Source organism: Esox lucius, chromosome 16 (genome assembly GCF_011004845.1).
Source record: "Esox lucius isolate fEsoLuc1 chromosome 16, fEsoLuc1.pri, whole genome shotgun sequence".
Lineage (NCBI taxonomy): Eukaryota > Metazoa > Chordata > Actinopteri > Esociformes > Esocidae > Esox > Esox lucius.
Genome location: NC_047584.1, coordinates 16,063,329 through 16,090,115, shown reverse-complemented (window position 1 = coordinate 16,090,115; position 26,787 = coordinate 16,063,329). Strand labels below are relative to the sequence as shown.

Below are 26,787 nucleotides of genomic sequence, written 5' to 3'. Positions count from 1 at the left end.
GTGGTGAACCCTCTGTATTTGCTCTAGTGAAGTCTTCTCTTTATGGTAGACTTAAAAAATGATATGCCTTCCTCCTGGAGTGTTCTTCACTTGGTTGGATGCTGTGAAGGGGTTTTTCTTTACCATGGAAAGGATCCTATGATCATCTACCACTGTTGTCTTCCGTGTACGTCCAGGCTTTTTTGTGCTGCAGTGCTCACCAGTACGTTTTTTTTCTTCTCAGAAAATACCAAACTGTTGATTTGGCCACTCCTAAGGTGCCTGCTATCTCTCTGAAGGATTTTCTGTTTTGAAGCCTGTTTCACTTGCATTGAGAGCTCCTATGACCACATAAGTTGTGGGTTCACACCAACAGCTTCTAAATGTGAATGCCACACCTGGATTCAACTCCAGACTTTTTGCCTCTTTAATTGAAGAAGAAATAATGAAGGAATAGCCCACACCTGTCCATGAAACAGCGTTTGAGTCAACTGTCCAATTCATTTTGGTCCCCTGAAAAAGAGGGGCTACATATTAAAGAGCTGTAATTCCTAAACCCTTCCTCCAATTTGGATTTGAATACCTTGAAATTAAAGCTGAGAGACAGCATTTCTAGTCCATATTCATTATTTACCTGTAACTTGAATATATTCCGGTAAACAGCCAAAATAACAAAACTGGTGTCAGTGTCCAATTATTCCCAGACCAAACTATCTGTAAAATAAATTAATTCAACCAATTCGAAAAATGGTATTAGCAAAGCCACAAAGATAAAAACATATTACAATCGTAGTTTGCTGGATAGCGGACAATGGCAAGCTATCCCTTCAGCACCACCCCTTGCAACATCAACTTAAACATCCCACTGTTCTCCTGCTTGACCTCCACGATATCATCACACGTCATCATTGCTTGTGGTGGTTTAGCATCTAGCATTGGCTATGACATTAAACCTATACATTCTACAATGCGATAGTAATTTATGTGGGTGTGTGTATATTTTATATTTCTTATTTACATACATAATATATTATTATAATAATTTTGTATTACTTGAACAAAATGTCTCAGCACACATGGGGAGTCCTCATGATTGAAAACCACTGGTAATGAGTTGAGCATCATGAAGCTAGCTGTGACCTACGGCACTATTGCTAACTAGCTGTAGGCTTTAAAACTAGCAGCTGAAAGAGGCTTAGAGGGAAAAGCTGAATGGCCAGAACATTTCTCTGAGGTTGCCAACGTAGGGAATCTCTTCACACTGACATCCCATCCTCTTTGTTATCGAACAGTAGGACCCAAAGTCTATTCACAACAATCCAGATTTCAGCCTGATAGCATACTCTAGTCCTCTCTGCTCACTTGACCCGGCAATGATTCTAAGCCTGACCTCAAAAGCATTGCAAAAATATTTAGTGAAGTAGCTTCTGAGGAGCAAGGACTTGAAATAGACAGCCACCTGAACTTGATTTAGACTGTGTAATACTTTGCCAGAAAATGTATTAAACAAGCAGGACTTATATTACTGTCAGTCAAAAATTAATTATATTAGAGATTAACTGCCAAGCCTGTCACGTTCATATTCAAATCAAGAAATCTTTCAATAAGTCAAGGCAATGTAACTACTGAATACATTTAAGACTCCCCACAGATTTCATGTACATTATCACCAGAGATCACACACATTTACTTCCGATTTTCACCAGTCAATAACACCCCCATCTGCAAGTTATAATAGCAAAGGTAACATTTGGATCAGGGTCAAATTCAAGCCAATGGAATTTGGGCTGACCTCTGTGCCAACAGGTCCTGAGCGACTGTAGCTCCCAGAGAAGGACATTTGAATAAAAGCATGTAGCCTAAACAGCCTCTAGGCTAGACGTATAGACTGCTTACCACACTGCATTCCCTTCATTAACTAAGTCTTCCTGCTCCTAAAAAAAACGCCAACAGGGCTATAATGAGCCTACGCTGTGGATGCACAGATGCAGACGCAGACACACTGCACTTTTGTGTGGCTGTGATTTACATCTTAAATCAATGGAAGTCTATTCCACATTAATGAGACACAATTTAGCTGTTTATTCAGCCAGCAGAACAGCTAAAACAGATGTTCAGCAAACACAGTTCTATTTTATTCATTAACAAGGGCTGAAAGTACTTTCGGGACACACAAGTTCAAATTGCCTTTTTTTTTTACCCATAATTGATGTCTTCTATTCATGGTAAATAAGAGAGGGTCTGAATTATTGAAAGATGTGAAGAGCAACAATGCGGCAGTGATAACAACACAGGCTCCCTGTTCAACGCTCACAAAACACAGGCATTCTATCTAGTTTCTCAACAATAAATCATGGAATCAGTTTGACAACTGTGCTCCTTCAATGTTTCTCCCGGACGCTCACAGCATTTTGGCATTACACTTTAAGAGCCCTGTGTGGAATTACTACCAAGAGTCTGATCCTTTTCCCTTGGTGAGTACAGTATGAGTCTTTATGCCCAGGTGCACAACACAAAAAGAGCTTTAGTCTCAGGTACTCTGGCCTGACCCGGATAGCTCATGTAATCCCATCAATTGAAGGCTCAATCTGAGCCACAATATCCTGATACCACAGCCCTGTTCTCACTTCTTCACGCTGGCTGCTAAAAGGCTCTGGTCACCCAAGACATCCTGAAGTCTGATGCCAGGCTAGGAAGGGGTGAAGTGGTGACAATTGGTCCCTGACAAGAGAGCAGAACCCACACACTGGTCTCTTGTCTGGGGCCATAGGAGCGTAGGACCCCTCCCAAGTGTGACGGCATGATAGTGGGACCTCTGCCAGATTCAGATACTGCCAGTCATCTGAATGGTACAAGGTTGACATAAAGGCTGTATTATATGTAATAGTGAGACATAAAGGGGGGATGTGACATACGCTACAATAATTTTTCTCACTAGATAATAAAATGAAGCTATTCTTGAATTGACATTGGAAAGAGTAATGAGCGGTGTCATTAGTGCAGCACTTAAATGAGGGGGAAATGGTTGTGTTGGTGTAGTGTTCCGTTTCAAACACAACCAGATGAGGTGTGAATATTGCAGCAGGATGAAAGGATCATTGTTCAGGGAGTTTTAAAAGCCTCATGGGAATGTCTGTCGTAGGAGAGCTTCAGCTTGTCCTCTCAAAGCATTTTATGTTTTTGACTGATAGCTCACAGTAGTGCCAGGCAACCAAGTTGACATGACGAGCAACAATAATAGGAAACGTCCAGGACATTTTTGTGGAGCTGATTGGATTCAGATTTGTGGCCATTTAATATAAGGCACATTTGGTAAAACATTTAAAGTCAACATGCATTTAGAAAAGATCTATGGTTCACTTTCACAGCGCAGCAAAAAGTATGCCAACAGGCACACAGAAGCAGAGCATTGTTAATGGTTTACATGGCTCATATTCCCTGGGGTAAATAACTGGTGGGCTTGCGCCTCCTCTAATAATCCTACAGATGGGCTATGAGGACAACTGCGGACAAACTACAAATGAGCATGCTAACATACGTAACTGAGCTGGTGTCTCTTAAGCTTGGCTTTCCACCGCAGTGAGAGTGCTAATGCAACACGCATGCTTCCCTCCTCCCCCTCCCTCCTCCCCCCTCTCCCACATCAGATCATCTGCAGTGAGCTCCTGCAGCTAAGCCAGACACTCTCCCACCCAGCTCTCACACCAGGACAACTCAATACTGCACAGGCCAACTTGCATCAGGGGGCTGGACACACCCACACTGCACAGTGTGCCACTTCAGCAAACATCAAGAGCAACCTACACCAGACCAAATGCCACACGCGGTAGTCCGGGGGAGAACAAGGGGCTCTCGTTGCTTCCACTGAACCTGATCGTATTGAGAAACAGCGCAGGCCATCTCCCTTCAGATTCCTAAAAGCTATTCTCCAGCTGCTATGGCCCTGCATATCTCCAGCTCACTCACCGGGATGGTTGTGGTGAGCCGGGCTTTGATGTGTGAGTGTGGCACCTGAACCAACAATCACCATCTGGTTAAACTAATATGCATAAAGGCATGTACCTATCAATAGCTATCCACTAAGGTGCTCATTTGTTTCTCTGATGTCATGGGTTAGTCTGGTACAGTAGGCAACACATTTTCATGACCTTGGGGAAGGCAAATTAAAACAAGCTGGCTTGAGAAGTCTACATTTTACAAGCATACTTTAGTCATTTATCAAATGCTTGTTTCCAGAGCGACTTACAGTAGCATTAGCATACTGTACATTTTCATAATGACAACACTTGGGAATCGTACACACAAACCTGAATTTGCATGTGCCATGCACTACCCACTAAACCAAGACAGGCCCCCAATAGAAATCTAAATAGGGTTCCTATTCTACAGGCAACATCCTTAGTCATTGTGGTACAATGTAATAAAAGTTTTGGCATTCTTTTCCTCTAATTGAAATGAAGGCTATCCACAAAATATTTTACATTAACGTGCAGCCAATCCAATAGCTATTTACAAATTAAATGCTTTAGTAGAATCCAAAAATATAGACAGGACATATAATAAAGGACAACAGTATTAATAGTATTAGTAGTATTAATAACCAATGATAATGATGCTAGCAGCTTATAAGTTCTCTGGGAGATTTCAGAATCATCCAGCTGCTTCTCTCATCTGTCACATCATCAATAAACACTATTGACCCAATGCCATTGGAAGCCATGCGTACAAGGTTCGCATACAGAACTAACCTATAGTAGATTAGTGTAAATTCAGTGAGCATAAAAAGCACAGAGGTGCTGAAATACTTCACGTTATTTGGCGGAATAGTATTTATCTGTACAATGCATGGCCTTTCAGCTCTTCTGCTGATGCATTTCCTTGCCCTCAACATTTTAAAAGCGCAGTTATCTTGGTCAACACTGAGGAATGAGGGGAGAAATAAAGGAAGTAATCACCCTGTGATAATAAAAATAAAATAAAAATAATAATCACCCTCAATTGGCTTTACATCTGAAAAGAAGGTGGAGCAAGTGTTGAGGGATGGGGGAAAGTAGTGAAGTAGCCCCATCAAATATGTATGGTGATTAATTGAAGCACTGACCTATTCATCAGGTACTGAGTTATTCTTACAGTTGGTCTTTGGCTCTGTTACTTTCACCTGGTGGTTTGCTGTGACAGCCTTGGTCCTGGTGTGGAATGGGAGGCATTAGTGAAGTTCCATTCCTGTGACACGTGGACTCAGTTGACCCCTGGCACACCCCTCCAGTGGCCCTGGCGAGCCCTACAGCACAGCTGTTCATGAGGAATGCCACTGGTGAAGGCAGACTCAATTCATCAGCGCTAGATTTGGAGGAGAAAAGGTTTTGCCTATGTTTTGAAAACATAACAGCTCGACTTAGAGAACAGGATTTACACACCAGCTTTAGAAAATGGCATATATCATGATGTCAAGGAAATGTCACCTTTAATATGAGGTTGTTGTTCAGTGATCAGTTTACAGTCCATCGAATATACATTTGTCGTGACATATATTGTCTCAGGCTACAGGAAAATTAGCATATATTGCAAAGCGATTTGGAGGACATACAGTCTTGAGAAAAATGAATTCTACCCGCTGGAAAGTTGTATTTTTTTTCCATCTATTTTGACACATGGTATTGGGGCTGAATTCCAACCACATTCATTGATAAAGATAGCCCAATTAAACAAATCATCCACAAAACATTTATTTTAAGTAAAAAAGTTTTTTTAAACCATTAAACATTTTTAAAAAAGAAAAACAATTACCTTATGCAGAAAATGTTAGTACAGCCCTACCTTTACAATCATATAAAATGGCTAAAATAAGAATATGGTGTACAAAAACACATCCAAATTATATGAAAATCCCTATAGAGTAAATCTGGAGGGTCCGGCCATACTGAACTGATTTGTTGTGGGCCATTCCAAAGTCCTCAGAAGAACGATCTTTGATACCCATGAGTCTGGGAGGGGTTACAAATAAATTTCCAAGCAATTCAGAATACATCTACTCTGAAAAATAAATATCAAGACATGACTGAATACACCTGGGAAAATACCAAAACTACTGGAACAACGTGTTCTGAACTGATGAGGCAATGTGGAGTTGTTTGGCCAAAATGCCAGATGTCATGCCTGGTAAAAACAAAACACTGCCTTTGAACAGAAGCACCACATACTAAGCACAAAGTATGGAGGCGGTGGCATTATGGTTTGGAGCTGCTTTGCTGCCTCAGAGCCTGGCCAACTTGCCATTATTGAGTCAAACATGAATTCCATATTGTACCAGAGAATTCATAAAGGGGAATGTGAGGCAATCTGTCAAAAAGCTAAAGCTGAATTGAACATGGATATCACAACAGGACAATGAACCAAAACACAAGAGAAGCTACAACAGAATGGCTCAAAAAGACGAAATGGAGGGTTGTGGATTAACGAGTCAAAAACCAGATCACACTCCTATGTAAATGCTCTGGGGGGGACTTGAAGTGGGCCAGGCATGCAATAAAGCCTTTGAACATGACAGTTGAAGCAGTACTGTAATGACGACTGGGCAACAGCTACTCCCAGTCAAAGTGACTGATGGACTGGTAGTTACAAGAAACAGCTACGTGAAGTTATATCAGCTGAACAGTGCAACACGGGGCAGCTACTGAAGCTAGGGGTGTACTTATTTTCTCTGTGCTATGAAATTGCATTTCTATGTATTTTTTATTAACAAATAATTGAAAGCATAATATTTCAGTGCCATTTTACCAGTCCACGTAAGCGTATCTGTCCTGGACGAGTGAATGTCTCTGAGTGCCTGCCTGACCAGGGTTCCATCTTTGCCACGGAAAAAACTAATTAGGCATTAGGATCTGTTCAGGATAGACTCAAACTTTGCTGGGTACGCTTCAGTAGCTACATTATAGTAAGTCTGAAGTGAAACTGTTTATGGTTATATTGCGATGGACGAACTGCACCAACAATAAACACATTGCTCTCGATTTTAATTTACATAGCATAGTTCACATAACAGAGTGGTTAGCTATTCAAATATCATTGTTTTCTGAAGAAATGAACCAGCCATGGAGTGATTGGAATAATTGTTTTCATTACTGGTACTGTATAGCTAATAGCTTGCCATCTACAGTAATATTTTTTCTCATTTAACACGTTGAATGTAGTGTAGTGACACTGTTACCGTAATTTCCCATTTACAACCGGTGTATAAACCACACCATTAATGTTAGAGCTTTGTGTATACAAACCTGAGTATTACCTGCACCCCTATATAAACCGCATTTGCCCAGAGAACTGACCTTTCACAATTTCCCAAACAGTCCTAGTCCAATCCTACCTGAGCTTCCGGTCATCAAGCTTTCGTCGTTAAGGCACAAAATGGTGGAACGATGTGCCTTCGCTATTGGCACTAAGTTTAGAGGGGGGAGTGATTTACAGTGACTTCTCTTGGGTGGTGAAATGCTTTAGTCAACATTTATACATAATTATTCATTAGACAAAAACGAGTTCAAAAGCTATATAAACAGAACTTACCTGGCAGTACAAGAGCATGACTGGTCCACAAGTTTGTGCTGGTTGCACTTGAGTTCATGGAAATTCTCAGTCTTTGATATGGATCTGTATGCCCGTTTCAATTATTTTGTCCCCTTACTTGTTAATCTGAATATTGTGAACATATCTTTTCCTATACATAATGCAATCCCTCATTTGCATATTGCAATGTCTTGATCTGGAGGATATCGTGGAGGTATTACTCCAAAAATAATCCCTTAAACTGACCGGTAACATCCTACTTTCCCCTCTGTTTCTCACGGAGTAGTCGCCGCATACAAAGAGCAGATTGACGGGCGTAGCAACAGTAACTAAGATAGGCAGGGCTTTAGCGAAAGGTCAATTATGACTCTTACATACATTGTACATTAATATTAAACATCTATCATAGGGCGCTACCAAAATTACTTTTTTGAAAAATAAAATAGGTTTTTGAAAACCCTGCCATGCAAATTGTATCATATTTGCTACATGAGTTTCTGTGACCTCTACATCGTCAAGCAATCATCTTTGAAAAAGTTTGCAGTGGAAACAGTTTTAAAAATGTAAACTTGTATTAGCTGCACCCATGTATTAACCGCTGTGGTTGAAAAAAACATCTAAATCTGTACATAAGCCATGGTTTATAAACAGGAAATTACAGTATTTGGTTTGGATGTCAGCTAAGGTAGGAAACTAGTTTGGAGAACCGTGGAGTTTTGTCTAATTGGTTTGACAATACACGAGTAAACAGACACCACTCCTCTACACATCACGTGCAACATTGCATACTGGTTGAAGACACAGATATCGCGGATCAAATCCAGCCAGGGACAACAACATTCATTCCTTCAAATTGCGGGCCGGCAGAAATAGACGTGCATGGTTCCTTTTCTTGTTTAAATTAGGTTACTTTCACAGGTCGGTAGCGTTGAAGTGAAGATTACATGTCCATAGGTCCAAATATCTAACTAAATAAAAAATAAAGACAACTTTCCAGGCCGTGTACTTACTTTTTCACAAGACAGTATCACACCAAACAAGAGGTTTTATATTTTCCCTGGAATAAACCCTACAAATCTAAAACAAGGAACACATATATGATCTAGAGGGAAAGGAAAGAACAAGCTCATGAAACAGAAGACCCATTTTTGTGATGTACTTGTGTCTGGTGGCAGCCCTGTTCATAAATCTTTGCTTGCACGGCAGCAGACGTGGAGCATAAATTAGACTAATCCAAGTATAACAGCATGTGCTGTACTGGCCACACCACCCACACACTGAATGTTAAACGCCATGCAATAAACAAGACAGACAAAAAACTGGGGAGCGGCCTGAGCACAAAGGACACGATTCATATTTGCTCCTCAGCCCTCAGTAGGCTGCTGCTTGGGATGCAGGTTAAAAGGATTACCAGTGATTCTGGGGACCCAGTGTGTATTCTCTTTGTGACTTTTCATAAGCCTTTCAGCTGTTGTACCAGCCTAGTGCAGAATAAACATTTGCACTGCTGACCACGTTTATGTGAAAATGTAATTCTGGTATCAGCCTCGTTAAACCACCCGAAACATAGTCTGCTTTTCACCCAAATGTGTCAGGGGGGAATTTGGTATAGATTCAGTATCACACTCTGAGCTAGGCAGACAGCCACTAAAGAGGTTTGGAATGGATGTTCCATTAATATCCCTGATGCTGCTTTGAATACCTCTCAGGGATGTCAGCTATGATACAAAAACCTGACAGGACATCATACTGCTTTGACACATGGTCCTTCAAATGACATGATTTAGCTTACATCTTGTTTTGGGAGGTACACATAGTGAGGAACACAGAAAATAAATAAAAGCATGTCATTTTGCTTTAGCTAGCCTATTAGGCATTTCTAAGCCTACAGCCTAATAGGGTAATGTAGACTGTACAACATTGAAAATATAATAATTGTAAGGTTATTATATTTTAACAAGCGATTACTTTAATTCTGTGAGAAAGAAATACCATAATATAAAATCAATACATAAAAAACTACTGGAGTGAATTGCCAACTGAAGTATCGCATGAACTCTAGCCAACAGCTTACAGATACACAATGTGGGATAGCCTGCATCAAAATATTACCTGAATTTCCCGTTTATAAATCGTAGATTATACACAGATTTTGAAAGAAATTTCAACCACAGTGGTAAATACACACACTAATATACAAGTAAATTTTTTTTTAATCATTTCCACCAGCAAATTTATTCACAGATGTTTGTTTACCACGTAGGTCTCACACAGCAAACTTATGCAATTGGCGTCACAGGGTTTTCAAAAACATTAATGTACATTGTAGGGTTGCACGATATTGGAAATACATGACATTGCGATATTTTGTTTTTCTGTGATATATATTGCAATATGAAAAAATACAGGATGTCTTCACCAGATGACTAGAAAAGCTCTATTTGAGAATAATTAATTATTCTAGAATGATTGGGGTGATTTTGTAAAGAACTGCATCTTCATGGATTTTTTATTTTTCAAAATAAAACTGAAAATGTCTTTTTACCTTTTGACTTATTTTGGGTAGTTTAATTTATTATATTAATTAATACACTGTTTAATTCACCATCGTTCTATTGTATTAATGTAATACTCTCCTATCAATTCAGACTTAAGTCAATGATCTATAATGTTATGATATTAATAATGCATGTTGCTTACCCTAAAATAAAGGGGCTCATTTGTGAATAAAGAGGTGTGGTGTCTATAAGGCAGTGGTGAACCGTGAGTAATACAGCTGGACCTTCACCTCGGTCATCACTGACAAATAAATTCATGACCATCATCAATCTACAATACAATTTCAAAATCACAATGCGCCAAAAGTTACACAAAGCTGGTAATACAAAAACTATGTTTTAAATTTGCAATGAAGTGCAAATGCCTCTCCATGCGCAATTACGCATGGGGCAATAAATTAAAGTCACAATTTTAATTTATAGGTTCTACTATAACTCCTTAATTCTTTGTCTTTGTGAAAGTCTTTGTGAAGTGGGCGATGGCGGCGTGATAAAGTTTGTTGTGGGCCGTAGTATGATTACGGCGCTGCTCATCTAGCTGAAGATCAACTGTCCCCAAAAGTTTTCAAACTGACAGTTGCTTGCAGATGTGCCGCAGAATCTTGATGTCGGTTGGCTGACTTTGTCAGATTTGTAAGGCTGACAAATCCGCCGTTGACCCAGGTGGATGACTTGTCAGTTGTAAAAAGTAAACAACTCCAGCAGTACAGCCTGTTTGTTTTCTTACAGCCTGTCATCCATGGATGTCGCTGATAATTTTCGGGTCTTGAAAGGCCTTTTCACTTTCTTAATCTTTTCTTTTAATTCCAGTCCTGGAGTTGGTCTTCCGTTTTTTATTATTTCAAGTTTTTCGGTGAAAAAGGCGATGATATCACACTCGTCTTCTGCCATTTAACTCAGCCTCTATACCGCTCTTACCACTCTGCAGAGATTCGGACTTCATGAAGGCCTACGATCTGTAGTGTTTTTTCCCGCCCACTTGAAAACAAAGCGTGATTGGTCGATTTGCCCGTCACTCTCCACACCAAAACACACAGCTTGGCCTTCCCCAGGATTCGTGAAGTCCTAACCAATGAATGAACCAGCTAACCGGGCCTTAATAGAGATAGACGATTCTGATTGGATAACATGTTGTCAGGACATGAACTTGAAAGTAAGCTTAACTTTAGAACATAGATGAGAGAAAATGTATTGTATGAAATGAAATATTTATATTTTTATATTGAATACTTAATTATTTTTATTATTATTTTAGTTTTTTAGGCCTTCTCTGAAGGCGTAGAAGGCTCTGAAGGTTCCCCACTGCTATAAGGGATCCAGGAGATTACAGGAGCCTTTATCTCAGTACTCCAACCAGGTTAAAACATTCTCTACGGAGGAAGTTTCATTATCACCATAGGGAATTCACGTGAATGACCAAATCAAATCAAAAAGTCATTTAACATTTTAAATTGACAAAACTCCTTTTTGAAAACAGAAACATAAATCTTTTAATTTAAACTATTTGAAAAATGTAAAAGAGCAGCTATACACCAATCCTGAGTGGTTTACAAAAACAAAATAGAGTTTATAAAACAAATAATTTGTAATAATAAAAAGCAAAACCTGACTAATAAATACCAATGAACTTAACATGAATAACAAATATCAACACAGAACCATTGTATTTCACAAACTTTTGTTTGCAACAGTGCCAAAGAAAAACAGTGACGATCATCATGGCTAGACAAATACTGATTAAACTTTTTAACTGTATAAAATATGGTTTCTTTCTAAACAGAGTATCTAGTAAAATAGATAAATGTATTTCTCACAACAGTAGAATAATATAGTAAATCTAAATTCTATTCAAATAAAATAACTTTACTTTAAGCATGTATACATTGCTCACTCAAACATGAAGGTTTTTGGCCAAGAATACCAGTCTATTCACCATTACACGCCTGAGACATGACCGTCGGCCAGTGACAATGTTGCCACTTACGTACTGAAAAGCCTCTGAGGCGGAACTTGTAGCGGGAATGGATAGATACTTGCGGGCAAGCTTGGCGAGATGTGGAAAGCTTACTCTATGCGTTTTCCACCAAGTGGATCTTCCTCTTTGTTTATGGAAGGTGTTAGCAGGTAGTTGTTTAATTCTGCTTCCACAGCATCCTTGTGGGTCAGAGAGGAATCACCCTTTGCTGCAGCTCCGTTCTGTTTAAAGAAACTTCCCAAGGACTACTTGGCTTTCTTTGCCTGGGACGTATCAGCAACTTTAGGCTCCACTTCAGTGCTGCTGGCATTCCATCATTTCTGATGCCACTCTGGCCTTGACTTGGAGCTTGTTGTCTTCACTGAAGAAGTCCATCTTGAACTCGGGGTCCAAACAAGAAGCTGCATCTAGCAGCTCCTGATTAGCTTCATATCTATATTTCTTGTTGATGTAGTGCAACACCTCAGTTTTCAAGGTCTTGATCAAGTCTGTGTCCCCCTCTTGTATTAGCAGCATTGAAGTGTTGAAGAGGTGAAGAACTGGCTTCACATATGAGACACTAACATAGTCTTCTCCTGAGAGTGCATCTGTGAAGTCCAGCAGTGGTTTACTGATAGATTCCAGGACATCCATATATTGCCAGAATATAATTAGATGCTGTCCTCAGACAGGACCTAAGTTATAGCCTTCTGCTGCTGTAGTATTCTGCTGATCATCTTCTGTCTGGAGCCCCATCTTGTTTGGCATTCTGATATGAGGGAATGTGAAGGTAGATTGAGTCCCTTTTGGGCTCTTTCAAGAGCACTTCTGGCCTTCCAGCTCTGAGAGAAGTGACCCATCAGCTTCTTGCAGACACCTACAGCACGGTCAATGAGTCCATCCGTTTTCACTGCATTTTCTAAGGGAAAAAACAAAGACAAAATATAGTATTTTATTATTATACACATTTAATACATTTACTTTAATAAATGATTTATAAAAAAAAAAATTGCTCGTAAAAACGTTTTGCAAATAATACCACATTAGTTATTTACAGATACAATTTAGTTTCGGCATGCTTTCTTTATGTTTTAAAGACATATAATAAAACATATTCATTCTCATATAACATATATCTCATGAGTTAAGCACTAACTATATTACTTAATGATAACCCAAAATATAATGGCATTTATTTCCATTGTTTGTTATTGTAAACAAATGCAAAATTTAAACATAAAAAAGAGAGCAGAGGTATATAGATATGAAACATTAATGCCATAGGATATCAGCCCTGGCATTCAGAGCTTTGGCTATCAACCTGACAGTCTGTATCCTTCATTCTTCCCCAGCCCCATCCTCTACAATAAAAATATATGAAACTTATGAAAATTGTTATATTTCAGAACAAGTTGCTAGGTAATAATATGTAACAGTAATAGTATAGCAATAGCAACAGTGGTAAAATAGAATGCGCAATTGGGCATAACTTACCAACTGAAAGATGCCGTCTGTGGCCAAAGCACTGTAATCTGTTCCACTTGTTCAGGGCGGCAGCCTTCACCTTGTTCTCGGCATTGTCTGTTGTTATACAGACTAGACAACTCTCACCTAGGCCCCAATCAGCAAAAGCTTCTCTCATCCCTGTTGCGATGTTCTCACTTGTATGATCCTCTGGGGAAAATGCAGTTTGCAAACAGCGACGTTTCAGGTGGAAGTCCTCATTAATAAAGTGTATGGTCAGACTTATGTAGGGCTCCGTTGTTCGTCTGGACCACAAGTCTGTTGTTGCTGTATAATATTCCACTTGTGACAGCTCTGTTTCAACTTGTGCCTTGCATTTCTCGTACAACTCTGGGATGGCAACTTGAGAAAAATAATTGCGTGATGACATTACAAACCGCTTGTCAAGCGACCGGATGATGTTTTTAAAACCTTCTTTGGTAACCGTGTTAATTGGTTCCATGTCTTTAGCGACGTGAAATGTTATTCAATCTTTTTTTCCTGTTCCTCGCTCATCATTTTGTCATGCACAAGCAGAGCTTGCATGTCAACCACATAAATAATAATAATAATAATAATCTGTGTATCCAATAACCCATAAATCGGAGTAAATCAGACAGATATAATGCCAGTTTAACATAAAAAAATAAATAGATATTGTATACTGATATATGTTTACCTTACTAAATCGCATGTTCTGCGATGTATTGCCGATGCATATATCGCAATGTCGATGCTGAAACGATATATTGTGCAGACCTAGTTGGATGTACAGACCTTGCATAACTGACCTTTCGCAAAAGCCCCGCCTATGTTACTGTAGCTACGCCCGTCAAACCGCGCTTCTTTGAAAGCGGCAACAACTGTAAATAGCCAAGCACAGAGGGAAAAAGTAGTATATTAACCATCAGCGTAAGTGATTCTTTGTGGAATAATACCTCTGCGACATCCTCCTGAGGCATTGCAATATGCAGTGGGTGGATATGTTCACAATATTCAGTTAAACAAGGGGACAGAAATGATACAAGCATACAGATCTTAATCAAAGAATGAGACCCATTAACTCAAATGAGACCAGCACAGCTTTGTGGACCAGTCATGGTCCTGCGCTGCCTGTTCCAAGTTCTGTTTATATTCATCATTTTCAGTCACGTGATTGGTGGTCAAAACGTATTTAAAACATGCCGGCTAACACTGGGAATTCTATGGAGCTACTGCACAAGCCGGTCAAATTTTATTGTGCAGCCTGAATGTTTAGATAACCTCACAAAACATGAAACACAAAGGTATACAAACACACTGCAAATCCGGCACTTGTGACCCATATAGGGCACACGCTGCGTTACTTACATCGTTAAAAACAGCGAAATCCCTGCCGGAACTGTCCTTTGGGGATGTGTACTCATACCTTGTGAAGAATCCACCCCCTTACATAGCCACCAAAATGAAAGCATGCAAAAGTAGCCTACAGACAGTGATCTGTAAATTCAATCAGGGTGGGTCAATAATGTAATTGTTTGGGAGGTGAAGGAGAAATTCTTCATTGTCAAAGCTGAGTGAGTGCTAATTTACCTAAATTACCGTTGGTATGGGTGGTCAGTGTAGCGTAGTAGAGGCTAGTGCAGCCGTTCAACACATAATATTGTGACAAATGTACCGTCAGTAATAATATAAACATTTCCCCAGTGGCAAGTAAACCACTCCTACTGTTTAAATGACCCACCATTGACAGTTTAGGTTGCTGTGGAGAAGGTTGGACGATGTCATTACATGTAGATATGATTGCAAATACAACATATATGCGGTTGGCGCATCCAATGAAACTGCAACTATCTGGCATTTTGAAGTACAATGCCTAGTAAAGGTTGTCCGTGGTGCGCATTGGAAGGAAACTGATATGCCGGCCAAGTGGGCGTTCCCATTTGCCATGACGTTATGCGAAAACGATCAATAGCTATTATTGTACTCTTATCAGTCAACATCATCCTATCAACTTCAGCAGAAAGTCACCTGTTAAAGTTACGAGTACCCCGACGTAACAAGCTTATATTAGAGGTAGCTATCTAGCTAACATAGTAGCTGTCATATTAAGTCATATTAACGGTCACGTTAGCACAAATAACTAAGGTTATCGTTAGATAATTATTCATTAGATAACAATGTTATGCATAAATGTTGACTAAAGCATTTCACAACCCAAGAGAAGTCACTGTAAAAGACTCCCCTCTCTAAACCTTTCAGATTTGCTGTCGGATTTGCAGCAGGTGCCGTAGCGAAGGCACACCGTTTCACTATTGCGGTTATACTAGGGTTTGTATACACACAAAGCTATAACATTAATGGATGGGACACCTTATAATAGCAAAACCACAACATTTTTAAATTTGATAAACATTAATTATGTTCTTGCCGCATATATGAGTTTCCAACAAACAACAACATGTGCAAACATATTCTAGGAGAAGAATATATTACATGCTTATATAATATAAATATTTTTATTTAGGTTTTTCATATTTACTCTGATATTGCGGGCTACACTGTGGAATAAGATTTAAAAAAAATTGACAAAACTCCTTTCTCTCTGTCTGTCAATTTGCAGACAGTCATAAGACAGTAGTTACTGTCATGCATGGGTTGATGCTGTGGAAAACGGAATCACATGCACACCATTAAGTTAGGCATGTCAGGGGAGGAAGGTTATTAGGACAACAAACCTGGCATCCATAAGAGGAGATACTTAGACACCACTTGTTCAGAGTTAAACTCCAGTAAGTATTTTTTTGAAGATTCACCTCCAAAAGAATTTACCAGATGAATTCCACTACTGGGGGGAAAAACTGAGCAAATCCAATAGCTGAAAAGTTTGTCCAAATTATATTACGAATAAGACTAAAGAAGTTAGCCAACATGGCTACCAATATGTTTCAGAGCCAGTGTTGGCAAAATCACTGTGTAAACCACTGTCAAAATCTAGCTAGAGGAATGTCAGCAACAGACAACACTCAAGGAAATCTTCTTAGACAACAAGCTATTCAGCAGACAAATTGTGACATCATCACATGACTGAGGCATTTGTACATTTTCTAGCCAATCTCTGCCCATCCCCCTTCCATCAGATAACAACGGAGCCTCTCTCTCCTTCCTGCCTTCTCTCATACTGTGCCTTGGTCTTTCCCCTAATATCATTAGGCATTGTGGTGCTGCCAGGCTCATCCAAATCCAGATTATTAATCATTATTTCACTTGAACCTCAGCAGAAAATCAATTCACCTGGAAATTGAACAAATTAATATTCATTACATGAGTCCCCTTTCACGACAGAGGATGGACAGAATCCTTTGCTAAAGTGATGTGCAGAAAATATTTAATTAGCTAGGTTTTTGTCCAATTGGCAAAATATATTTTGCTAAAACTTTTCGCAGATAAAAAAATAATACTGTGACAGTACACATAGAAGGTACTCTTTAGCTTAGGATTTCATGTAGGAAAAAATATGATGTTTCATTGTGTTTCCATTGCTTTTAATTCTCAATTGATGATTTTGCCACAAAGGTATTGTTAAACAGCAAATAAGCTCTCTTTGTTCTTGGCCTTGGCACTCTAGCTGGAAAATGGGGGCTGACTTAAGACACTTTTTCTTTTAACATTCCTAACTTTAATTTGTTACATTGTTTAAATTCTTGGACACAAACAATGAATAAATACAGAATATTAAACTTTTCAACTAAACGCTTTAGGTGTCTATGACACCTAAAGCGTTTAATTGTCTCAGGCTACAGCAGGTTAAAAATATTCACAAAAAGAAAAATAAGTGAATACCCCCTCTGTAAAACGTAAAAAAGTTAACATGGATGTGTATTTGGGAGAAAATTTGATTCATGTAAGAAACTGGTTTGGAAATGCCATAGAGTATCAGGTAGTATAACAAATGCAAATAAATAATATAATAGCATAATAAAGACCATTTCTCAAATTGTGTAATAATATGTTTCCGTCATACCCAGAGTATATAATACAAGTTATTAAGCCAGTGCTTCATTAGCCACTAGAGGGATATTTACTAATTATTAAGTCAGTGTTTTGAGTTAGTGACTACAGTGCAAAGTTTGTAAAAGCAACAAAGTTCTAAATGTAACGTTAAATGTTTTCAGTGTCAATCAGTGCACCTAATTCTTGTATAGCTGACTAGTTAAAGGAACAGTTAAGACCAAATTTTATGGAAAGTAATATATGCTTTTAGCAAGCCAACAAACATTAGCCGATACTAGGCCCAAAAGCCAGGCCACGACCCTGAATGGACTGTAGTATATGTACCTGGCAGATTTCCCCTCTACCACAATGTCTGTATTAAACATGCATGCTGCAAACATTGGAGTACACATTTCTATGTATAAACAATTAACACAAAACCATCTGAAAGCAGTAAGACACAAAAAAAGATCCCACCATGTTGATACAAAAAAATACTGTCTATCAACATGTAGAAAACTGTATTAACATATGCTGCTTTCGTAAGTACATTCATCTGCATGAAAAGTTGCACGGAAACATGGAACCTTTTCATTAAAGTCATTAAAGGTAGATACATTAAAATCATTAAAGCATTAAAACGTGTAGGATAGTAAATAAAAAAATATGGAATACCCTCTCATTAAAAGGCTGTGACATAACTTAGACTACATTGGGTGAATGTAAGCATCCGTAGGTGGGCTGAGCCAGAGAAAATTTAATCCTGTTTTCTAAGGGCATTAATACACCCTAGCCCACCACAATATTTCAGAACAATACATGAATCGTTAAGCAAATGATACGTGTTTGGAGTGGAAGGATTACAGTCATTATACTTACACAGTTGCAAAGCATCTTTCCCTTTAAACTTAAAAAGATCGCAAGCATGCGGTTTTCTGTTGTAAAGAACCATGTGATTCCTGAGCACATCCCCCCTCATTTTCTATCCCCAGCCTTGTGGTGTGATGACTCCAGGCTCAGAGGGAACAGTAGGCTAACACATGAGATTCATGGTAGGTAGATACAAGCAGCTCAATGCCTGCACTGTTCTAGAAGGAGCTTGAGCAACAGAGTATGACTATTTCTAAGATTAATGGCCAGGCAACGAGTCAGGCCCTAATTGTCCGGTCATCCATAGCCATAACAAAAAGTGACTTGCAACAGTATCGCTGTCTCCATTAATGGCTTGAGGTGAAAACTCATTGGGCAAAATCAAACGCAAACCATTTTCACCCTCCCAAAAAAAGTTCCACATCTAAAGAGACATTTCAGAGAAATAGGTAATTTGTATCAATTCATGCTGATGGCTGTCTAATCTCCAGCCTTGACCGACAAGGCCCTTTGCCCTAGCACATCGTATTTTAAATGGCAGTACAGAGATAAGGAGATGATTAAACATAAGTATAATCCAGGTGGGGGGCAGGGAAGCCTTTCTGTGGATTAACTCTGGCCCAGCCACAGACAGGCATGGCACTGAGGTGAGAGAGAATGCATCAGCAGTAATCTCACTGGAAGCCAGCCCTAGGTGATAGTCTATGTACACCCCAGGGCTGTAGTAGTGTAGGATGTCCTCTTTGGATTAGTATAAACTGTACAGTATTTGACCTGGCACTGGGATGTCTAGTGGGATGGGAGAAACAGCCAACTGCAAGGTCAGAGGTTTTCTGTCACCATTTCCTTTAAGCAGTGTTTCTCAACCCTGCTCCTGGACACCCCCCTGCCCTGCATGTTTCAGATATCTCCCTGCACTAACATACATAATGCGGCTCATGAAGAACTTGATAATGAACTGATCATTTGAATCAGGTGTAACAGAGCAGGGAGCGATCTAAAACATGCAGGGCAGGGGGGCGCCCAGGAGAAGGGTTGAGAAAAACTGCGTTTAAGTAAAGACTATAATCTCTTATATGATCTGTGTAAACTCTATCAACTAAATAGATGTTGGCAAGAATCATGAATCTAAAAGAAGAATGGTGCATGGCATTCCTTACCTTTAGTGAGTCGAAGCAGGCAATAACTCTTCCATTTTCAACCTGGCAGCTCTTTGGTGGGTGTGCAAATTTGCATTCCTCATCACTCCGTGAGCATGTTCCTCTCTGAAACTGACGACACACTTCCAAAGTCAGCCATTTTGTGTCTCTTATCGAAGATATATTCAGAGCCATGTCAAAAGGTTCAAATCGAACTTTGCAATTTCAATATATTGGCTGAATGTATCTATAAAATGGCCACAGGTAATAAAAGTTTACAACTTCAGATTCTGTTTGATTTGTGTTTAAATCTGAAATTATATGAAGCAACCAGACAGGCCTTCACAGCATCAGTCAGGACTGGAGATCAAGTCATCAATCAGCTTGCACCAAAGGTAGACCTCTGGAAGGGTGCAGGGGATTGCTGTGTAACACACCAAGTGCCTCTCCTCCACGGACTAGGACACACTCATTAAAAGTATTTCAATGCAAAGGACCTCCTTGACAGAATATTAACGAAGATTTGCTTGGTATTAACTTCTCCCAATTTGTCAGCTCTTTGTAGCTTGTCAGTTCTCCCCTCCACAGTAAATATTTTCCTCTTGGAGTTTTTCAGAAATGAATTGGAGGCTGCTGAATATTCACAGCTGAGGTATCCCCAGTCACTGCTCAGGCCTGGCCTTAAAGGGAGTGTTGGCTGTCCATTCACATATGGACCAGAGACCAAGTTCAAGTTGGAGAGGTTTTCTGAAAGGCACTTTCTGTTGGTGATCTGAAAGAGAAGAAACAGATGTTTAAAATTATGTAGTCTTATTATTTTCCTCAGATTTTACACTATGCTGCTATTGTTGGTAAAGGCAACGTCACTTTACCTTGAGGCATGGCAACAGCCTAGCTGGACAAGACATCACTGAATTGTCAAGGAATTACATTGGTTTAATAAAAGTAACAATACTTGTTAGTGTTAAATTTAGGCACATTTTATTTGGAAAATTTAAGTGAAACCAATCACTTGCTTTTTAGACAGGAATTATGTAGCCCACTAACTGATATTTTATAAGTGAACCACCTTCCATTAAATTCCAAATAATGGACTGACACACCCATCGATAATCTTCTATTATAACAATTATGATAAGAATCAGAATAAGCATACAGTCAAGGCAGGATCTAATTACCAATTCCCCCAAAGGACTTTCCACTTCGAAAAGATTTGTAATGAACAGACTAATATCATGTGAGACCATTTGCAATTAGCCTAATCTGAAGTAATTTCCGTATCCAGTAAAAGGATAGCCCATTTGGGGAAAGTGGAAACAAAAAAGAACACCTCTGCCTGTACTTATCAACTCCACAACACCAATAATGACATAAGTACAGTCAAAAATAAGATGTGTAGCTGGAGTGGACCTTGATGTTAACCCTGGTCACCACTATCCCTGTTTGAATAGCACAAAAGAAATGACAATATTCTTTTAATAAAAAATGCTCCTGTAAAAACAAAATAAAAACAGTTACACTGGCTTTATCCATTTTGGTCAGCATCATTTACATGGTTATATTGTAATTGTACCAGCCCCGGTAAAATTACATAAGGGCTATTCTTAAAAGGCTTACTATGTCAGACAATATAATATGATTCTTATTGGCAGCCAGGCTAAATATGCGTCTAGGATAAAGCTGATGAGGCATACCAGATTATAGGACACAGGTGCCTGAAACACTCCTGGCTATGACCTCTTGAGATTAATCCAGTTCAAACTCAAATTGCCATTTGGAATACTGGACGATAGAGATGATGCGATCCATAGTCTTATGCCATACTGCTGTTTTATGAAGTAGGCTTTTGCAAGTGTAATCCTGTGATATGGCCCTGTGTCAGCCCAGCCACCAAACTCACAAAAAGCACACCTCATCTAATCTAGTGACATATTTGACTGATTAATGCTTCTGACCTTGAATCTGTATTCAGCCTTTGATTTATGAAATTTTAATTATCATCCCTTCATGTTTGGCACTATATTTATCACGACAGCCTTTTTATTCAGAGGCAAGTCCAATAAGATATCATTATAAATATTATTGAGGGGAACCAGAGCAGCTGGGGGTTCCCTAGGGCAGGGCTTCCAAAACAAAATTCCAAAGAGGTCCCTGTTTTACTACTGTTTACTTAGGTAGCCTAGTATATGAAATATACAACCAGCATCATTTCGTTAAATTTAGACATACAAACGTTTTGTTTTGAAACCATATCCTATAATTCATTGTAGTTTAACAACATTATGAAACATTGCCCACTGGATTGGGAGACCATGACCTAGACAAATGGTAGGAATTTGGGACCCTTTTGTGGATTTTCATGTTACGTTTTTAATGGTTTGCATCAGCGCGAACTTCAAAAACAAAATGTTTTTCTTCCAAGTTTAAATACTTGTTCAAACAGCAATTTGAACAATTCTTGCCCTTACATCAAACTTCCCACTATTGTCTGTTTTACGATTTGCCTGAGTGGCTGCCTGTGTGGCTGCATGTGAGCCACTCTCTCTCACACACTGCTCCTCCCAACGAGGGAGTAACTGTGGCAACAGCATCCTGTTTGCGTGTGAAACAGGTAGGTAGGCAACTGCTGCCCTGTGCAATGAGAATTTTAAAAATGAAGCCGCAAACGAGGTAGAATGAGCAAGGAAGCTGAGACCATCGCAAAATACAGCCTATAACATCACCAAAGACGTGGCACAATATACGAAGTTTCTATCATATATTGTCTTACAAAAACTTTATTGGAATATGTGACAATATAAAACACATACCATGGATCAAGTTGCCTCGTACCCTATTTACGGGAAGGCATCTCAACCTGAATCATAAGGTAGGGGAAACCTGTCAATGGCCTTTCTTTATAACTAGCCTGTATGGACCATGAAGAAATCTAATATGCCAAACCAGAATTAGTTCGTAGCTGTCCCTGTCCAAAGTCCACCTGGTTGTGTTGCAGATCAAGACGTTACCTGACGATTCCAGGCGCCACTCCACTAACCATTCATCCTTCCCAATTGTCCCTGTACTGGTCCATCTGGTCATGCTTCAGACTTGGATTATGTTTTATAGACTCTGGACCCAACCCAAATGCATTCACTAATTATTACAACTTGTACACTTCAAATGTTCACCCGGTACAGCCAGAAGAGGAATGGTCAACCCTCAGTCTGGATACTCTCTAGGTTTCTTCCTAAATGTCTGCCATTTTTAGGGAGTTTTTCCTAGCAACTGTGCATCAACACTGTTGTTGCTTGCTCTTTGGGGTTTCAGGCAGGGTGTTTTGTAAAAGCACTTTGTGACAACTGCTGATGTAGAAAGGGCTTTATGAAATACATTTGATTGACTGAGAAGTAATTTAAAAAGAAATCCCTAAAGTCCTAGAAGCAAGGACAGAATTAAATTGTGGCCACAATGCTAGCATGACACAATGCTGCATAAAACAATTAAAAATGATTAGAGAGGTCAAGATAGGTATAGAAGGTATAATATTCAGGCTTACAGTAAAGTGCATGGTTTTGTCATTCACATTTACATGGTCAATGTCATACATCTCGATTTTCAATAGCCCATTGTGTTGCTGTATAGATAAGTCATGAACCAAAGGTTGAACATAAAATGTATGCCTAGACTACAGTACCTACAACTGCAGTTAATGATTTAAGTCCCAACAACTAGAATCCTTCAAATTCTAACCAATGGCGCTGATAATAAAGTAGGACATCAAGTCACAGAAAAAAAAGCATGATTTAATTCAACATCCTATTCTCCATGGACAGAAATGTATGTAATTGGGGTAATTGTGATATGTTTCTTTTTCAAGCAACTTTAAATAGAATGTACAGAATAAATTAAGATGATGGGCTGGGCTTCCACATCAATCGTTAAAAGGTATTATACAATATTTAAGCGAAGGTCAAGAGCCTTGTGGAGGCTGTTCTTTAAACACTTAGTAAAAGGGAGCATGGTTTTGTTGTTATTAGCAAAACACATCTAGGCATCTTAAATATAGACATGCAACAGTATTACTCAATAGTTTGACCTCTAGCTTAGTGTAGGAGTCTCAGCACTGCAATACTCTTGAATACAGTAACAAGGTTGTCATTGTGAAAGACAGAGGCTCTCGTTTGCCCTTGGCCAATCCTTATTTGCAGTAGTCCATATCTTCCAATCCTGTTTTTGATTCTTGTATATCGTTACCTCCTACAAGGCAGGTGGATGCTTTAACAACAGACACAAAATGCTAATTAAGCTAGATCCTTGAAACATCCTATGGCCCAGAGAATAACACTTACGCCTACTGTCCAACAGAATGAAAACCTGATCTCAATAAAATATTGTTTGGATGAATTCACATTTTCAGCAGAGTATACACCTAATGGATTCATATAAATTGGTCAGTGTGAACTCTGACATTATGTTTTGTCTGTTGGGCCTGGCTTAACCGTTACAGGGGTTACTATTGTAAACCATTCAGCTTTCAGCCAGGGGCAATGCGGATACAATTTACTGAGTCAGCAACAGTATGCACTTCATATTCTAATAGACTTAAACACAAATTGACCTGGCGTGACCTTGATAATCTTCAAGTTACTAAGGCTCCACTCACACTGCAGTACTTATCTATAGCAGTTTATAAGTACCAAACAAATGTGAGAGGAAAATAAACCCTTCCAATCAGTCTGTGCTGTAATTTCCATGGCTTCAGGACAACAACACACTGATTCCAAAGCAGGAAAGTTGAGGTAATTCAAGCAGTGCTGTATGGAAATTGAAAGTTGCAATGTTAACATGGAACTTACGCTACAAAAAGAGCATAGCCTAGCTTCAATACTTTGCATATAATTTACAGAAACACTGTACACTGACCCCAACTTCTAGTTTTCAATTGAGAATGTAGAGTACGTAGAGCATCTATGTCCCTATTTGTGACATTAAATCTTTAGTTCCATTTCTGGGTGTGTTTTTTACAAAGGGTCAACACCTGGTGCCTTAGAGAATAAATCATGGTTTTGAGATGTTTTGGCCCCAAGTTTTCAAGAGTCCAAAGGTAAACACTCATACAAATCTTGTATAAATATGCACACTTTGGAAGTTAGTCAAACACAGGACAGACATACTGGGTGAGTGGTGAAACGCCACCGGATGTTGTGGAGCAGGCATAAAAGGAGCACCTTGTTCTTTCCTGACAGGATGGGAGAGGTAAACTCCCCACACTGCTAACCAGCCAAATTTGCACATTACAGAGGAACTGCCAACCAAAAGCAAATACAGGCACTCAGTTACTGCCTGAGGAGCGTGACGATCAGTAGAGCAGATTATATCCACCTCTACAAGTCAAGTCCCCTATCTCTCCCTTACACCGCATGGTATGCAGCATAATGCAGCAAATTCCTTTACTTTACAAGTCCAGGAAACCGAGTAGCCAGAGAAATCCTCTCACCTCATGCAGTGCTGGAGCTCCTCAGTCTCTCTAACCACAGAGTCTGCGCAGTCAATCCGTTTTCTCCCAACGACTTTTTGTCTAAAGATAATAGTTGTCATTCCCTTCTCAGTGCTGTGTGCTCAGGGCCCATGCCTAGACTAGGATTTTCTTCCACGATAGTGCAGGAAAAGACTGTCTGCTTAACTCTCTGGCTGAAACATTTCCAGCCACCTCCTTCCTGCCTGCCCGCCCGCCTCCAGGAAGACCCTCCCAGCAAGCTCCGGCCAATAGCAGATCGGGTACATATTTTCTGTGTACAAACTGGCTGCATAAGACTCAGACTGACAGCCAGGCTAGCTGTAGATACTGATTTTATGCAAAACCCTGTAACGTATGCTCAGCTAATATGCATTATTTCAGGTGATCTAGAGACAGTTCTTAACAATATTTCTTGTTTTATTTTGAAGCATTATTGCTCACTGTTACAAAGTAGCTAAACAAAAAAGTGAATGTGTAATAACATCACAGTAAGATAATAGACTACTTTCTTATGAAACTTATGATTTCTCAGGAAGAAGAAAACAAAAAATGTATAATGTAATGTTTTCAAGGACAATGCACTGGTATCTATGAAAAGCAAATCATTAGAAATATCATTCTTTCTAACACACCTTTCTCTTCATTCTCATTATTTTCTCTAAAAATCACAATGAAGGTCGTTTCCCCCACAAACCAGAAAAGCAAGTGACATCAAAGTAACTTGTAACGTGAGCTCAAAGCTAACTAGCTAGTTATCTACAATATCAACAACAAACAAATTGCTGACTTGTTGGGAGCTAACGTTGCAGTAGCAGCCAGCAAGCAAAATAGGCTGCGGGTTATGGCTGGCTATCCAGCACAAGTCAGCACACGAGCTACCACCACCCGTCAAAGCTAGCTACAGTACTAAGCTCGAACTTTGATAGCTGACGCGCTAACATGACAAACATAATATTATGCTAACTGTACTCCCATTTTCGTCTCTAAGAGATTACTTTATTACTCGGCACTTACTTTTCCTAACCTTAAGTACATGACACAAGATACATTGGGGATATGGGGATATTGGGAGCTAGCTATCTAGGAAACTGACAAGCTGGAGCTAGCATTTAGCTATACCTGCTTACCTCATCATCATCACGACGACTCTCCCGGCGCAAGCTACCAGTCACGCAGCCAGGGCAGTAAGCAACATGAAAAAGAGAAAAACAAAATGTCAAGTGGAGAACACGAAGTGCTGTTCAACGGTTTACTTAATTATTGTCGTATTAGCTAGCTAGCTATAGACACTTTCAGAGGAAAACAACTGGGTGTGCTTGATTTCTCTCCGTTACTTTGTAGCACAGATTTCATATGACACAAGCAACAAGCATTTGACAGCTCTCTCTACGACTGCCAGCTTGATTTATTTGAAGGGGTAATGTACCTGCACCTTATGACAATGTGCATATTAAAATCTGAAAATCGAAAGAATTCTCTGGTACATACATACACAAACGCGTGTTACTAGATGAGGCACGTTGACCAAATAAAACTTCTTGGCAAAATTAGTGTGAGAGTGAAATGGAAATCTACAGATATCCCCACAGAAGCCATATGGTATATTCCAAGCGAATGTCAGGAGGCTCCAGAAGGGCAAGGGTTTGCTTGTTACCAAGGGAACAGCAATGGCACTCTGAGGATTTTTTGTTTATTACAAGGTTTTATTACAAGGATTTCTGAAAAAGTGAAGCCTGGATCCATGCCCTTTTT

At 39.4% G+C, this 26,787-nt stretch overlaps 1 protein-coding gene across 23 annotated transcripts in view; it reads right to left on the bottom strand.

Annotated features, from left to right (window-relative positions):
- The window catches only part of LOC105024751 (muscleblind-like protein 2a), a 38,902-nt gene extending 12,499 nt beyond the window's left edge, over positions 1-26,403 (bottom strand). For 14 of the 23 annotated variants that reach the window (XM_020054959.3, XM_020054961.3, XM_010894871.4 and 11 more), the window contains exons 1-2: positions 26,163-26,403; positions 19,557-20,307 (exon numbers count right to left, since the gene is read on the bottom strand). In XM_020054959.3, coding sequence (XP_019910518.1) covers positions 19,557-19,730 — 174 coding nt within the window. In that variant the 5' untranslated portion in view covers positions 19,731-20,307; positions 26,163-26,403. Of the gene's footprint in view, positions 1-19,556; positions 20,308-25,014; positions 25,227-26,162 lie in introns of those variants that run through there. The other 9 variants (XM_020054963.3, XM_020054962.3, XM_010894885.4 and 6 more) reach the window with 2 other exon arrangements.
- Positions 26,404-26,787: the final 384 nt, after the last annotated feature.